General features: G+C 41.5%; 1 protein-coding gene and 1 non-coding gene across 2 annotated transcripts; both read left to right on the top strand.

The window, feature by feature from the left end:
- Positions 1-3,065: 3,065 nt before the first annotated feature.
- DENR (density regulated re-initiation and release factor) lies at positions 3,066-14,906 on the top strand. Its single transcript, XM_019950455.3, has 8 exons — positions 3,066-3,218; positions 4,015-4,128; positions 7,953-7,972; positions 8,692-8,776; positions 11,044-11,127; positions 13,345-13,461; positions 14,354-14,493; positions 14,602-14,906. Exons 2-8 carry the CDS (start codon positions 4,023-4,025, stop codon positions 14,644-14,646), a joined length of 597 nt encoding a protein of 198 aa, XP_019806014.1. The 5' UTR covers positions 3,066-3,218; positions 4,015-4,022; the 3' UTR covers positions 14,647-14,906.
- LOC117307780 (small nucleolar RNA SNORA70) lies at positions 12,242-12,376 on the top strand. The gene has a single exon (XR_004521655.1). It is a non-coding gene; the product is annotated as a small nucleolar RNA SNORA70 (small nucleolar RNA).
- Positions 14,907-14,967: the final 61 nt, after the last annotated feature.

Genomic DNA, 14,967 nt, shown 5'->3' with positions numbered 1-14,967 from the left:
CAGGGCAGGAGAAGGGTGAGGAAAAGAGCTGAGGACACTGGGTCTACTCCACAGGACTGGCCACTCATCCATATTTCATCACATCTAAGATGCCGTTGGTTGTAAGATGCAGCATTATTTTATGCATCACTGAGAGAGAAGAATGCTGCCAAATTAAACTGTGCCCGATGCTAAGACTCCATCCATTGCAAAGCATCTTGATATTGTAACAGGGAAGAGCCAAATCTGACTACGTGTTGGAACTGTTTCTTTTACTTTAACCTTTGCTTTCCGCTGCTTTTGTTCACTAAAAGGATACTGTCTATACACAATGGGCTGCCTCAGGAAACCCTGCCCCTTTGCATGAATGTTAAACCAAAGAGCCTTTGTTCAGGGAAATATCCGGCCCCGGTCCACCTGTGGATGGCTGCAAAGAAAGAAGAAATGAACACATTCCCTCCTCAGGCTGGCCATTCCGGGGGACATTTGCAAATCTTATGTCCTTTTCATTTTACTTCCTCATCTCCTCCCCCCTCTCTGTTCTATAAAATAAACTGGCATCCAAACCCCAATAAGACAGTTATTTTGAGACAGTAGTCTGCTGTCTTCTCGGTCTGCCAAAGTCGTATTCCCTGCCTCAACACCTCCGATTTATTGGCCTGTCGTGTGGCGAGCGGAGCGAGCTTGGACTCAGTGACAGTATGAGAGATGTGAAAATGTGAAAAATGTGTGTCTTAAGATCAGTAACATGCTATTAGCTGTGTGATCTTACAAACAGGTGAACTTAATTCATCCCACCTTTGAGCTTCCATTTTACCATCCCCCTGGGAATTACAGACAATCCTTACTTTGTAGGGATTTTGTAACTAAGACCGGTAAGTTCAGTGAGATTGGGGGTTTTGTCTCTTGTTCACTGTATTCCCCAGTGCCTAGCACAGTGCGTGGCACATAGTAAGAACCCAGGAAAGTTTTGTGAAATGAATCCACCTGGACTCTATCCCCAAATGAGCAGGTTCTTGACACATAGTGGGAGGTGAGTATCCATAAATGGAAGATATTATTACTGGAATCAGATAGGCTCTGGAAGACCTTCTTTCACGAATGTCATTTAGAATTGACTCTCTTTTGTGAGAGGGGGGAAACCCCCTCTTTTACTTAAGAAAGATGTTGACTTAAAAAAATGCACGACGTGAGAGTTGTGAGTTAAGTTTTATTTGGGGCAAAATGAGGACTTTAGCCCGGGAGACAGCGTTTCAGATAGCTCTGAGAAACTGCTCGAGAAGGTAAGGGGGGGAGCCAGGTTATACAGAAGTTTTGTAACAAAGGGCAGGTAGTCTGAACATCAAAAGATTATTGTTAATTAAAGAAAACCAGATATGTCAAGTTTAGGAATTTAGCGCTTTTCTCTGTATGGGAAGATGCAAGAGTCTGGGCTCACTGAAATCACTCCTTTGATATGCACCTCAGCTATCTGGGGCCAGTATCCTGTGTTTTCACATCCTGAGTTTCCTCAGGGCTCACCTAGGGAGTGGCTGCAGACTGATGGCCGCTAGACAGCAGGTAGGCAGGTGTTCTTTTGCTTCCTGAGTTCCCTCAGGGTTCACCAGCTCACCGTCTGGTGGTGGCTGCAATCGCTGATGACTGTGACAGCCTTTCTTTGCTGATGTGACAGGCAATATTCCATTTATCATCAGGTTTTCACACATGGTGTGTCTTAGTTTTGCTTCCATTTAGTTGTTTCATTTTGGGAAAAACCCTTCATATCCATCCTCAGCCTGAGTCCCATTTGTGAAATGGGAATAACACTACAAAACTTGTAGAGCTATGAGAGTTAGGGAAACGGTGACCAAAAAGAGCTTTGTAGATGGTGGAGGTTGTTCTTTTCTATTTTGCTTTATCCTCCACTCATATCTGCCTCATTCCCCTCCTTCCTTTGCAAACTTCTCTGCCACCACCACTACCACCCTTAAATTTTCTGCTCAAAACTGCACACGAAGACATCCGGCATAATCTGCACCGGAGACTGTGGCCTCTTCTCTTTAGTCTTTGATAAATGGAATATTTAAACAAAGGCTGTCACAGTCATCAGCGATTGCAGCCACCACCAGATGGTGAGCTGGTGAACCCTGAGGGAACTCAGGAAGCAAAAGAACACCTGCCTACCTGCTGTCTAGGGGCCATCAGACTGCAGCCACTCCCTAGGTGAGCCCTGAGGAAACTCAGGATGTGAAAACACAGGATACTGGCCCCAGATAGCTGAGGTGCATATCAAAGGAATGATTTCAGTGAGCCCAGACTCTTGCATCTTCCCATACAGAGAAAAGCGCTAAATTCCTAAACTTGACATATCTGGTTTTCTTTAATTAACAATAATCTTTTGATGTTCAGACTACCTGCCCTTGGTTGTAAAACTCCTATATATGCTGGCTTGCCCCCTTTCCTCCTTGCAGTAGTTCTCTCAGGGTTACTTGAGATGATGCCTCCCGGGCTTGAAGTCCTAAAAATTCCTGCCGAATAAAACATAAATCTCAACTTTTAGGTTGTGCATAGTTTTTTAGTCAACACTCACATGGGAGAGATTAATTCCAATTTACAACACATGTAAAGATCGATAAACACTAGGAAGCTGTGAAAACAGTTGTTAGGGTGGTGAGACTGTGGGGCGATGAGAAAAATGAAAATTGCGTTGATATTGTCTTTTTAAAAAGAATTCCGCCAATGTAGGGTACTGTGTTGAAATGAAACCAAACGCCTTTTCCAGCTGCAATCTCCCCGTGAAGGAAAGACTTATCCAACAAGCTGGAGGTTAGACAAGTCTCCAGGATGCACCCCAGACCCCGGGGGCCACGTTCTCCGAGTCAAAATAATGAGTCACCGCTGATTTACATGCATGTCTCCGCTCTCTAAACAGCGTCCCCTTCCGTGCGCCGACCACGGACCACCCGTTCTCTCCCATAAGTAACTAGCACCGCCTACTGGCTGTCAGCCTCTAGGCTGCTTGGCTCCGCCCCTGAGCGGAACGCGCATGCTCCCCAATTCTTCTCCGCCCCCGCCTTCGAGCTTCTCGCGACAGCCGCTCCGCGGAGACTGAATCTCGCGATAAAGGTTTATTATCTCGCGGGACCGCGGCTGGCAGACGGGCTCTTGGGCGGCTCTGGCCGGAAAGAGGAGTCGCATGTGTCGTTTCAGCTGGCGGTAGTGGCGGGCGCGGAGGCGGCGGAGGCTGTGCGACCGCCTGGGTAATGACCCCTCGTGCCTCTCACGCTTCCAGGAAGCTCGTATAGAGCGTGGGGGAAGCTGAGGTGCTCCCCGGCGGAAGGGGGCCGGGCCGGGCGTCTCCACACCCCCGCCCACATGGGCCGCTCTGGTGTCCCCGGGGTTGCCCCTTCGCCTCAGGTCGCGCCCTCACACCTGGTCGCCCTAGTCGTCGCCTCAGTGCTCTTACATTCTGCCCCTTCCTGGTTCTTTTGCCCGCATTTTCTCTCCTCAGACTCTGGTCTTCCCGCCCCCTCCCACTCCCTTTCCCTTCCGTGACTCTAACGCGTCCCTCCCTTGGCCTCTAGCCCACCCCACACCCTGCCCTCCGGGCACCTCCGGCGACCCACCCCTTCTTCGTAGGCGTTTCCAGCCTCTTCAGCTGCTTTGTGGCCTTTCCCTGTTGCTGCAGTTTGTTGCATCCTTTACAGATCATCCCCCAGACCTTTTGCCCTGTCCTCTACCGAGATCACCCTCCCCATCTTTTTCCCCATGGCTTCCTCTTCCACTAGTGCCCTCCTCTCCCTAGTTGTCGTGGCCCATTTGCTGTGAGTCTCACTGTTGTCACTTGCTTCCCTGTAGGCCTGGAAAATGGTGTGCCCAGAATTACTCATATTTTATGAATCCTAATGCAGCTTGTATCTCTCATTCAGCAAAGAATTGAAACCGATTCGGGGTGGCGGGATTTCTAGTAGGAGGAGGCCGGACTACACCTGAACACTGCTTCTCTGGGCGTCTTGGTCCAAAATAGTGAAGATGTGTTATTTTCCTTGCTTACAGGTTTTGAGATGGCTGCTGACATTTCTGAATCCGGTGGACATGATTGCAGAGGAGACCCGAGGAGCAATACCAAGTTAGATGCAGATTACCCACTTCGAGTCCTTTACTGCGGAGGCAAGTGTTGGAAGGCAGAAAATGGCTTTTACTCACTGTATTTTTATGCATTGTGATAAATGGTTTCACATTTGGTCCGAGTAGATTTTTCATCTTTGTCATTTGGTGAATCTTTAATTGGGAGCTGGGAAAGAGGAGGCATGGATTAACAGACCTTTCCCAACCTGTGTGACTTGCGTCTTGTTACTTGGCCTGGAGAAGTTTACAGTCCAGTTGGAATAGAGATGTGTAAATAGATTATTCCGGCCTAATGTTACTTGCTAGTCTGGCTATTAAAGGTGGGCTTCTTGGAAGATATTGAATCTTAAGGGATGAGAAGGATTGGTTGAGGGAGTGGGGAAAGGCATCCCGGATGAAGTGAACAGCTGTGCAAGGAAAAGCTTTGTGGAGAAATAAACACCTTTTTATTAGTATAGTGTGTAGTATAGGAATGGTGTCAATAACGAGTGGAAGATTATGAGGTTGGAGTGATGGGTAGTAGGACAGTCTTGGGAAAGTGTTCTTGGTTTGATTAATAAAATATGAATCAAGATTTTTTTCCCTTTGAGTGTTTTTCCTCATTTTCAATCCAGAAATATTTGTGAACTGGAAATACTCTAATTTTACTAGCATCTTGGAAAGGTTTAGAAAAATCTGAAGACATAAGAGAGTAAAGTAAAAGGGCAAGTAAATATTTTTTTTTTTAGTAAATATTTTTGGCCACTTACTATGTGCCTAGCAGAGTTTTAGATGCTGGGGACTGAATAATGAATAAGTCAGGAAAGGTCTTTGTGCTCAGGGACCTTACATTCTGTGAGTGTGATAGGGATTTCTTCTGGAATTTAAGTACTTACAGTACTTACAGGAGAGGTGACGTCACTGAGTTAAAAAATTGTATCAACTCATCATTTATTGACTACCTTTGATGATAAAATAAAATGAGTGTAAAATATCCCAGAGAGTAGGCAGGGGAGCTTTCTGTAGGGTTGATTGAGATGTGTTATGATTATTCGTCTTATTTGGTTATATTGTTTGCCTTTGGAGTCATGGGCCAGGGTTTGCATCCTTACCTTGGGCATTACCAGCCGCTCCTGCTTAATTTTAGCTGTGTGACCGTGGGCAAGTTAACCTGATTTCACTAAGGGTTAGAGGGCTGTTTCTTAAGGTCTGAAAGAAAATGATGATTACATCTGAAGTCAGATGATTCCTATAAAGCTGGTTCAGCAACTAACATAAGAACATAATACAATAAGTGCTATTATTACTATTATTAGGGAAGTATACTAGTTTAGTTTATTCCTCCTTGTTTGTCAGATACAGTTAGGAGCTATTGTTCTTTGTACCCTAATTCACCGAATCTGAGACTCCGTATGTTATAAGATGCACCATTATTTTAGGTTCCACTAAGAAAGAAAAAATTGTTAGGTTGACATGCCATAATTATGGAATGCATCCCTATAAAAATGAAAAAAAATTAATGAAATACAGTATATGAAAGCCATCCTGTTCAAGTGCTTATGTCGCTCCTAAGATGGCTTTGAACAACTGCACTAAGTATGCAGTCCACCCCAGTGATACTTTGTGTTGATCAGAGGTACCAGAGGTACCTAACCTTTTCGAGAAAACTTTATTTTTATTTCCCTCCCTAGTTTGTATTGATATTCCAGGCACTAGGTTGGAGACAGGATTACCTTTTCCTCAAAGAGTTTAAGGTCTAGTTGTAGGAGAAGCACTTAGGGAATATTAAATGCTAAATTCAGTGGTACTGACCATAGCTATGAACTAGGGTTTCAGGAAAGGGAGGGATCTTTGTTCAGAGGGAAGCTGGGAAAGCAAAGTGAGGAAGTGAGAAGCCTTAGGTAATGGGCAGAATTTGCAAGGAAAGGTGGATGAATTTATAAGAAAAATATGGGGGCATGGTTTAATATGGTATCTTCATATTAAAGATCGAGGAAAAAGTTAGGGGGTAGAGGGAAAAGAAGGGGCTGATTGGAGCAGAATGCTGGTTGAAGTATAGTGAGAAACAAGGGTAGGTAGGATGGGGTCATTTCCGGGGAGATATATGTCTGCAGGATTGAGACTTCAGAATATGAATTCAGTCAGAGTTTGAATCCTGGTTTAGCCATTTACTCACTGGTGACCTTGGTCAGTTTCCTCATCCATAAAATGGATAACAGCCTACTTCAGAGGGCTGTTGAGAAGAATAAATGAAATATTACTCCCAAAGGCTCCATCTCCTAATATCATCACATTGGGCATTAGGATTTCAACATGTGAATTTTGAGGGGACACAAACATTCAGACCATAGCAGAAGGTCTCATGGATGATGTGGCTTTGTTCATCATATCTCATCATGTCAGCAGATACACAAGGTCAGGTTGTTCCGCTGTTAGTGATGTGAAGCTGGTGACTGCTCAGTCTTTTCCTTGAAAAACGACAGTTTACAAATAGTAAATCATTTGTGGAGGGAAATAGACTGTAAAAACAAATAATGTGGAATTTGGAATATTTGTCCAACTTTTTTCATCGTATTAGAATTTTGCTGAACCAAATATTATTTGAAATGGTGTACTAAGTGTTATGGTTTTAGTATTTGCTGTAATGGTATTTAACGTATAATTATATCCTGAAAGTGTGGCTGAATATCTGTACCTACTAGTATTTGAACTTGAACTGTGAGGATTAGAGAGCTTCTGGTTAACCAGGAGAGCTTTAGTAGAAAGAACTCTAAACTGAAATAGAGATGGTAGATTCTAGTTTTCTGCCCTATGCCACCTTTGGCCTTGGATAAGCTATTTAACCTTTTTCGGCTTCATCTGTAAAAGAGTGATGATGGGCTGGCACACAGCTGCACTGCTTTTATATGTTGTGTGGTCTAATTTAGTGGTTAAGAGCATGACCTTCAGAAACAGACGAGGGTTCCAATCCTGTTCTAACCAGATACAAATGAGTTACTTGTTCTAAGTCTCATTTTTCTCATTCATAATACACATATGGTAGTTCTTACCTTATGAGGTTGTGACGATTGAACATAATAATATAAAGCATAGCAAAGTGCCTAGCATGTGCCCAATATATGGTAAGTGCTGTTATTATTAACGGTGTGCCACCCCTCCTCTCCCTCACAAATCTCAAGGTGTTGTCACACTGAACTATTCCATTCCTCACCTTAAAAATAAAAATAAAATAAGCAGTTGACCCAGTAATAGAGTTTTAGTTAAAATTGGGAAACCCTTTGAGTTTTTCTAGTCCTTTAGCCTTTGCAGACTATACAGTGACAGGATTGAACCAACTTTCCTTCTAAGGAAGGAAATTCACAGTGTCATGGTCTTATGTAGCATAATACGAAAAAAGAAAAGGAAAAGTATATTGCAAAGAAATGGTAGCAAAAGTGCTACTGAAGTCTGTAAATGTGTTAGTATGAATAAAAAGTAGCGGCTCTTTTGGTGAAGTTATCAAAAGAAATAACCAGCTCCATTCAGCCTTTGTTGTATGGGGAATTGTTCCCATCCTAGCTTAGTTTCAGACCCATTGAGGTTGTTGTGGTAAAACCTTAAGACATGCCAGATAGTATAGTTTGATGTTCTACCAACTGAAGGAGACATTGTTCTTTACATCCAAAAAAAAATTAAGATAATATTTCTATTAATCATGTGCCACTTACCTAAAAAAAAAAAAAGTGCATGACGGGGTAGTATTTGAAAAGTGGTACAGGAAAGTTATAGGAAAAAACAAATGAAGCATTTTGTCAGATTAAAAATAAAAGTTGTTATGAGCCATGTGTGTACGTGTGTATTTATTTATTTATTAACATTTTCAAATCTTTTTTTCTCTCCATCCCCAGTCTGTTCATTACCAACAGAGGTAAGTCCTTCTAAAATTCTTTTTTTCTGTTTTAACTTCTGCATTTGAGGTCATTGATTTTAGAGCTAGCTTGGGAACTTCTTACTTTTCATTTTCTATTATTTGATGGCAGAGTTTCAGCCTTTTTTTTTTTTTTTTTTTTTTTTTTGAGTTTCAACCTTTTATAGAGAACTTTGGTTTAGAATACTTTCATGGTCCTACAAATTTTTCTTTAGACTTTGAGTTATATGTGTGCGTCTTTTGCACTTGGCTATACATAGTTTGGATTTTTGCATGGAACTCATGAATAGTCAGCTAATAAAACAAGAGTAACCTTAAAGCCAAAATTTAACATCCAAACAGAGAAGAGAAAGCATAAATTATGTGTAAGACTTTCTGTTGATAAGCTTCTAAGTCAGGTTCTGCGGGCAGGTCATGAAAATGAGACACCTATGTGTCCAAAGCAAGAAAAACACCTCGTTTTTGTCTGTTTCCTCCTTTTTCTAATGGCCTTTCTGTTTGTTGGCGAGGAAATAAATTGTTACAGTGAGGAGGTGTCTTTTAATTTTTAATTTCTTATGGGACATTTCCTGGTTGAATACAGATTTCCTGTGGATAAGATGTCAGGTGGGAGTAGTTGGTTTTATGATTCTATATATAGCAAGCACAGGGAATGATTTTTAATTAAAATGATTAAAAGTGTACTGTTGTGACTCAGTTTCTTCTTTTTCCCTCTCCAGTACTGTGAATATATGCCTGATGTCGCTAAATGTAGACAATGGTTAGAGAAGAATTTTCCAAATGAGTTTGCAAAACTTACTGTAGGTATGAACATTTTTTTTCCCTCTTTCTATATACCTTTGGCTATATACCTTTGGCTTTGCAACGTGCAAATGCATTTGTTTAGTAGGATATTACAGAATTATATCTATCTATTCTATTAACTTTAAAACTGTTTTAAGTTCTTGGGTTAAAATTCCTTACATAAAATCACGGACTGTGGGACTTCTCTGGTGGTGCAGTGGTAAGAATTCACCTCCCAGTGCAGGAGACTCAGGTTTGATCCCTGGTCAGGGAACTAGATCTTACATGCATGCTGCGACTAAGAGTTCGCATGCCACAACCAAGGAGCCTGTTGGCCACAACTAAGGAGCCCACCGGCCCCAACTAAGACCCAGCACAACCAAAAATAAATAAATAAAATTAAAAAAAAATCACAGACTGCTTGTGTCTTATCTCTGAGACAGGATAGGTCAAAGTATTAACTTTCTTATATAAAGAAGAGTAAATGATTTAGGGGCATATATTTTCTTTCATTCATTTAACAAATTTTTTTTTTTTCTTTTTTCTTTTTGGCTGCGTTGGGTCTTTGTTGCTGCACACAGGCTTTCTCTAGTTGTAGTGAGCAGGGCTACTCTTCGTTGTGGTTCATGGGCTTCTCATTGTGGTGGCTTCTCATTGCGGAGCACGGGCTCTAGGCGCGCGGGCTTCAGTAGTTGTGGCTCGCAGGCTCTAGAGCGCAGGCTCAGTAGTTGTGGCACACAGGCTTAGCTGCTCCGCAGCATGTGGGATCTTCCTGGACCAGGGCTCGAAGCCGTGTCCCCTGCATTAGCAGGCGGATTCTTAACCACTGCCACCAGGGAAGTCGCAACAAATTACTTCTTGTAAACATACTATATGCTATACACTCTTATTGGATGCTGAGAATAAAGCAGTAAACAAAAGACCTACTCTTTGGAAATTATATTCTAGAGGGAGAGACAAAATAAGTAAAACAAGACAAATAAATAAGTACATTAAATTAGGATAAGCAGGGAATGGAGAGAGAAGAATTGTTGGGGAGGGAATTTGAAATTTTAGGTAGTAGCCCTGAAAGATTTTGCTGAAAAGATGGCATTTGAACAAAGACCTAAAATAAGTGAGGGAGAGAGTCCTTTGGATATCTGGGAGAACGACATTCCAAGCAGATGGTGCAGCCAGTGCAAAGGCCCTGAGGCAAACACTTACCGCTTACAGCATATTTAAAAAACAGGAAGGAGGTCTTTGTTTCTGGAAGGGAAGAAGGGTGGGAGATGAAGTCGGAGAAGTAGTGAAGGACTGTGGCTTAAACACCAGGTCTCAGCTTTCTCTCTGAGTGAGATGAGCTATTGGAGCAGTTTGAGCAGAAGGGTGATATGGTCTGACTTCTGTTTCAGCAGTGTGTCTGGCTGCTATGTTAAGAATAGACTGAAGAGAGGCTTAGGCAGCAAAGCAGGGAGACCAAATAGGTGGCTCCTGCACTAATCTGGTCAGGATGATGACGACTAGAATGGCAGCAGTGGAGACGTGAAAAGTGGTCAGATTCTAGATACGTTTTGAAGGTAGAGCTGACAGGGTCTCCTGATGTGTTGAATGTGGGATGTGAGAAAAAGGGGCAGCTAAATTTTTGACCGAAGCAACTAGAAGAATGGAGTTGCTGTTGCCAGAGGTAAGGAAACTGCAGAGGAACCGATTTCCTCAGTTAGCTAAGATTGACGCCCTCTTACAAGATTGTTAAAAATGAAGGCAGTAGCAGGGAGAAGGGAAATCCTGGGCTGGAAAGTCCTGTCACGTATACCCAGTGTTATCCCACTGCTTGCTGCTTTGATTTTCAGATAGTTTCCATGAGACACAGCCCCTGAGACAACTTAGTCGCTGTCCGTGATTGGATAAGAACCCTCAAATCTGATGTAACAGTCTACATGGTGGGCCCTGAACATGACTTGCCTAGGACATATCTTCATATTCAGGACCAGACTTCTGTTAACAGAACTAGTACGCTTAGATGCTAAATATTCCTGTGGAGTCTTAAGTGTTCTGTGCTCCTTTAATGTGGCTTAAAAAATTGTGATCTTCACATATCAAAGACTTTGTTTTGTCTTCTATCACTATATACTTATCGTAATGACTTCAGAATTAGGCTTGATAGGCATCTAGCAGTATAATCGCTTGCTTTATAAATGTTACACTCATTTGTTGGTAAAATACCTTATATGTGTTTGAGGTTCCTCAAGGGTAATTTTTTAACGTAATGAAGTGATGTTAATGCTTTTGGATTTTGTTTTTACATCTAGAAAATTCACCCAAACAAGAAGCTGGAATTAATGAGGGTCAAGGAACAGCAGGGGAAGAGGAAGAGAAGAAAAAACAAAAGAGAGGTGAGACCTGAATCCATGATTTGATTTACACAAACATACCCTCCCTCTGCTTGAAGAAATAAGAAATGAAAGCATTCCCAAAGTGAATAACATCTACCTGTTACTGTAATTCTGTGTGAATACCATACAGAGGGATACAGGATCATGTTCTCAGGATGACTGGATTTCGTATGAATTGGGCTTTATCAGTAAATTGGATCTAAGAAAATATGCTTCATTTGCCGTATATATACATAAAAAGCATCCAGCCAGCTTGTTTATGACTTAAAAACTTTGTTACCTTATTAAAATACCTGTGTATTCTATTTAATTAGAGTGAGAACACTTAAAAAAATTTTGTTCTCTCATTACTTCTGTCAGCTCAGTTGAATTTTTCTTTTTACAGCTGTTAGGCACACCTGTTTACCTCTCCTCCTTCTAAAATGAATTCCTTGTGCCCTGGATCGTGTCCCCACCTGTTTCTTCTTCCTGAATTAATTCTCCCTTGTGACTAAAATTAGCTTATACATATATTTTAGGACTTTGCATTAAAAAAAAAAATTCCCCCAAGAGCTCATATCTTTCTTTGCCCTATTCTCTTCCCCCTTCCCTTCTTAGCCAGACGTCCTTAATAAGACTAGACTTACTATCCCCCTTTCAGTTTGGTCATTGAGTCTTTGCTCCTCAGTCCATCCTAACCTGACTTTCATGCCACTGAAACTCCTCTAACAAGGGTCACGAACGGCTAGGTGATTGCTAAGTGGTAAGAGCATCTCATCTGAGCCCTCCCTTGAAGTGTCGTGCTTCCTCCCTCATTCTCCTTTCACTGCTCCTCAGCCTTCTGTGCAGACTTCTCTTCTCCCTTGTGTCCCTTAAAAATTGGTGTTTTCCAGGATTCTGTCCTGGGCCCACTTACCTTCTCATTCTGCATGTCCTCCCTGGATGATTCCTCCACATCCTTCTGCTATCACTCTACGCTTACAGTACCCAAATTTATATCTCTAGTCCTGGCCCATGTCTCTAGACTAGAAATGCGCATATGGTCTCACAGGTACTTCAAACACAGCACTTCCAAAGTAAACTTACTAAGTCCCAAATCTGCATCCATACGCTTCCTTCATCAACACAAGTGTATTTGCAGCCAATTAAGCTGACTGTGCTCTTTTCCTCGCTGGGGCCAGGTATGCAGTGGTTGCAACCAGTAGCCTCCTTGGTAGTGTATGCAGCCTGTTGGCTGTATGGGTTGCCCTAAGGGATCTTGGAGACAGCCCTTTCCAGTGGACATTCACATCTGGCATGCTGTCCCCAATCTAGGCTCCAGGTAGATAGCGTGGTGCCTTTGGAAAGCCCCAGGGCCAGGGTCCACTTTGGCCACATTGGCCAAGTGATGTCCATCCGCACCAAGTTGCAGAACAAGGAGTATGTGATTGAGGCCTTATGCAGGGCCAAGTTCAAGTTCACTGGCTGCCAGAAGATCCACGTCTCCAAGAATTGGGGATTTACTAAGTTTAATGTGGGTGAATTTGAAAACATGGTGGCAGAAAACCGGCCCATCCCGGGTGGCTGTGGGGTCAAATAGATCCCTAATCGTGGCCCCTGGACAGATGGCGGGCCCTGCGTTCCTGAGCGCCATTGTCCCCTCCTTACGCCAACCAGTAAATCCTACTTTCCTGTCACATACACACACAAAGACAAGTGTAGTTCTCAAATATAATGCCCTTTCTTGTCTCTGTACTTGTTTCCCTTCCCTGGAATATCCTTTTTATATCTCCCCAGCCCTTCTCCCTTCAAATGGACCATTTCTTATTCTGCAAGCACTTAGATGCCTCTTCCTCTAGGAAACTTGTCCTGTTCTCTGGAAGCAGAGTTAGCCACTCTCTGCAAAGCTTATGGTAGTGCCATATTCGTGGATCCTATTACAGTATATATCAGGTTGCTGTACTTATTTAACTTTTTGTTTCCCTGCACTAGACTGAGAGTCCCTGGAGGGCAGCGACTATGTTCTTCTTCTGTTCATCTTTGTGTCCTCAGCCCTTAGTGCAGTGCATTGCATATACTACTTAATAACTATGGATTGAATGAATACTCATGCATGTGTTTATTAATTTTGTATTAGAAAAAGAAACTTTAGAAATTAGTATTTCATACCTTTTGAAAATTAATAAATTTAGAGACAGTATTCTTTATTTATGATAAGAACAGAACAACTAATCCTGAGCTCTTTCTTAATAAATAAAGGTGGAAGGGGTCAAATAAAACAAAAAAAGAAGACTGTACCACAGAAGGTTACGATAGCCAAAATTCCCAGAGCAAAGAAGAAATACGTAACAAGAGTGTGTGGCCTTGCGACTTTCGGTGAGTCCAAGCTTAAGTATGTTTAAAATGTGTGAACTACATTCCTTCATTTCATTCTCTCTCTTTTTAATCTAGTATCATGAAAATTTTACAGTTCTGTTTTTTGCTAAGAAGATACAAAATGAGATTTTGCATTTCTAACTATAGGTTCAAAATCAAATTTTGAAGCAACTTAAAAATCTTTTGCACAGGGGACTGGTTTAACTTTTTCCTTTCCAGAATTTCTGTTTGGGCACGTTTTATGTAGAATAAGGAGGGCTGGATAGGTTTCCCTGTGAAGTCTACCAGCACTGCTCCTTGTTCCCTGCAGTCTCGGTAGCCAAATGGTTGCAAAATGACCTATCCCTTCTGGGATGACAGTAGAGGGTGAGGGAAGGTGGTTAGTGGCAGGATGTCCTGCTTCAGAGCCCCTTCAGTTCCTGGAAGACTTGAATGAATAGTGAAACCACGGTGATTAGGTTCCTTCATTTGACAACATGGAATGAAAAGCAGTCACTAGACCACATCATAAATATTAGGCTTGTTTCTCTGCTGTAAATTTTTCTTCTATAAAAAGGGATAACCAAAAGAACTTCATATACTTGGAAGTGTAGATGTAATGTTGGAATTAATGTGTTCCTGGATTTATTTTGGTCTTACTATATGAGTTAGGAATAGTGTGGATGATCTTATTTTTATGTACTGAGGCTTTACTTGACCTTAAAAATATAAGTTGAATTGTTAAGATGACTGCTTATGGGTAGTTTGTAATTATTGTTCTGAAAGGAACATGAAATCCATTAACAAAATCTGTTTTATGAATTTAAAATGCAGATTAAATTTCAAGATGGAAAAATATCTTTGACATATGATTCCAATTATAGTCTTGCTATTTCTTTTTTTAAAATAACAGAAATCGATCTTAAAGAAGCACAAAGGTTTTTTGCTCAGAAATTCTCCTGTGGTGCCTCAGTAACAGGGGAGGATGAAATCATCATTCAGGGAGACTTTACAGATGACATAATTGATGTCATTCAGGAAAAATGGCCAGAAGTGAGTATTTGGAACATGTGCATCTATAGAAATAAGTTATTAAAGCAAGTTCCTTCCGTGTTAGTTGATAACCACAACTCATGAAATGTAATTATTTTTATTTTACAGGTGGATGATGATAGCATTGAAGATCTTGGAGAAGTGAAGAAGTGATTTTGAAAATTTGTCTGTATTTAAAGATCTGAACTGATTGTTGATATGGCCAAAGGGAGAGAGGCCTTTTAAAATATATATATAAATATATATATTTATCCTACAGTAAAACTGTAGCCTACCCTCACCCTTGGCATTTTCACTGTTCTGTACAGGGCTGCTTGTTTTTTTTTTTGTTGCCAAAGTCTGATAAACAGGAGAGACTGTCATGCTTATGCATGAAATAGAATTTAGTCAAATAAAAAATTTTGGTCATTTGGTACTGACTTTTCTCTTTCTTTTTAAGTTTTTATTTTTGGAAAAATTAGACTTTCTGTGGAA

This window comes from Tursiops truncatus, chromosome 13 (assembly GCF_011762595.2).
Source record: "Tursiops truncatus isolate mTurTru1 chromosome 13, mTurTru1.mat.Y, whole genome shotgun sequence".
In the NCBI taxonomy this organism is placed as follows: domain Eukaryota; kingdom Metazoa; phylum Chordata; class Mammalia; order Artiodactyla; family Delphinidae; genus Tursiops; species Tursiops truncatus.
Note: the sequence above shows the minus strand (reverse complement) of the source record. Positions and strands in the feature narration are given on the sequence as shown.

Excerpts from the sequence above, each read along its gene's own strand:
- DENR (XM_019950455.3), top strand. The coding sequence starts at position 4,023 with ATGGCTGCTGACATTTCTGAATCCGGTGGACATGATTGCAGAGGAGAC. Across the intron at positions 8,777-11,043 it reads GTTTGCAAAACTTACTGTAG|AAAATTCACCCAAACAAGAA; the intron begins GTATGAACATTT and ends TTTTACATCTAG. Across the intron at positions 11,128-13,344 it reads GAAGAAAAAACAAAAGAGAG|GTGGAAGGGGTCAAATAAAA; the intron begins GTGAGACCTGAA and ends TAATAAATAAAG.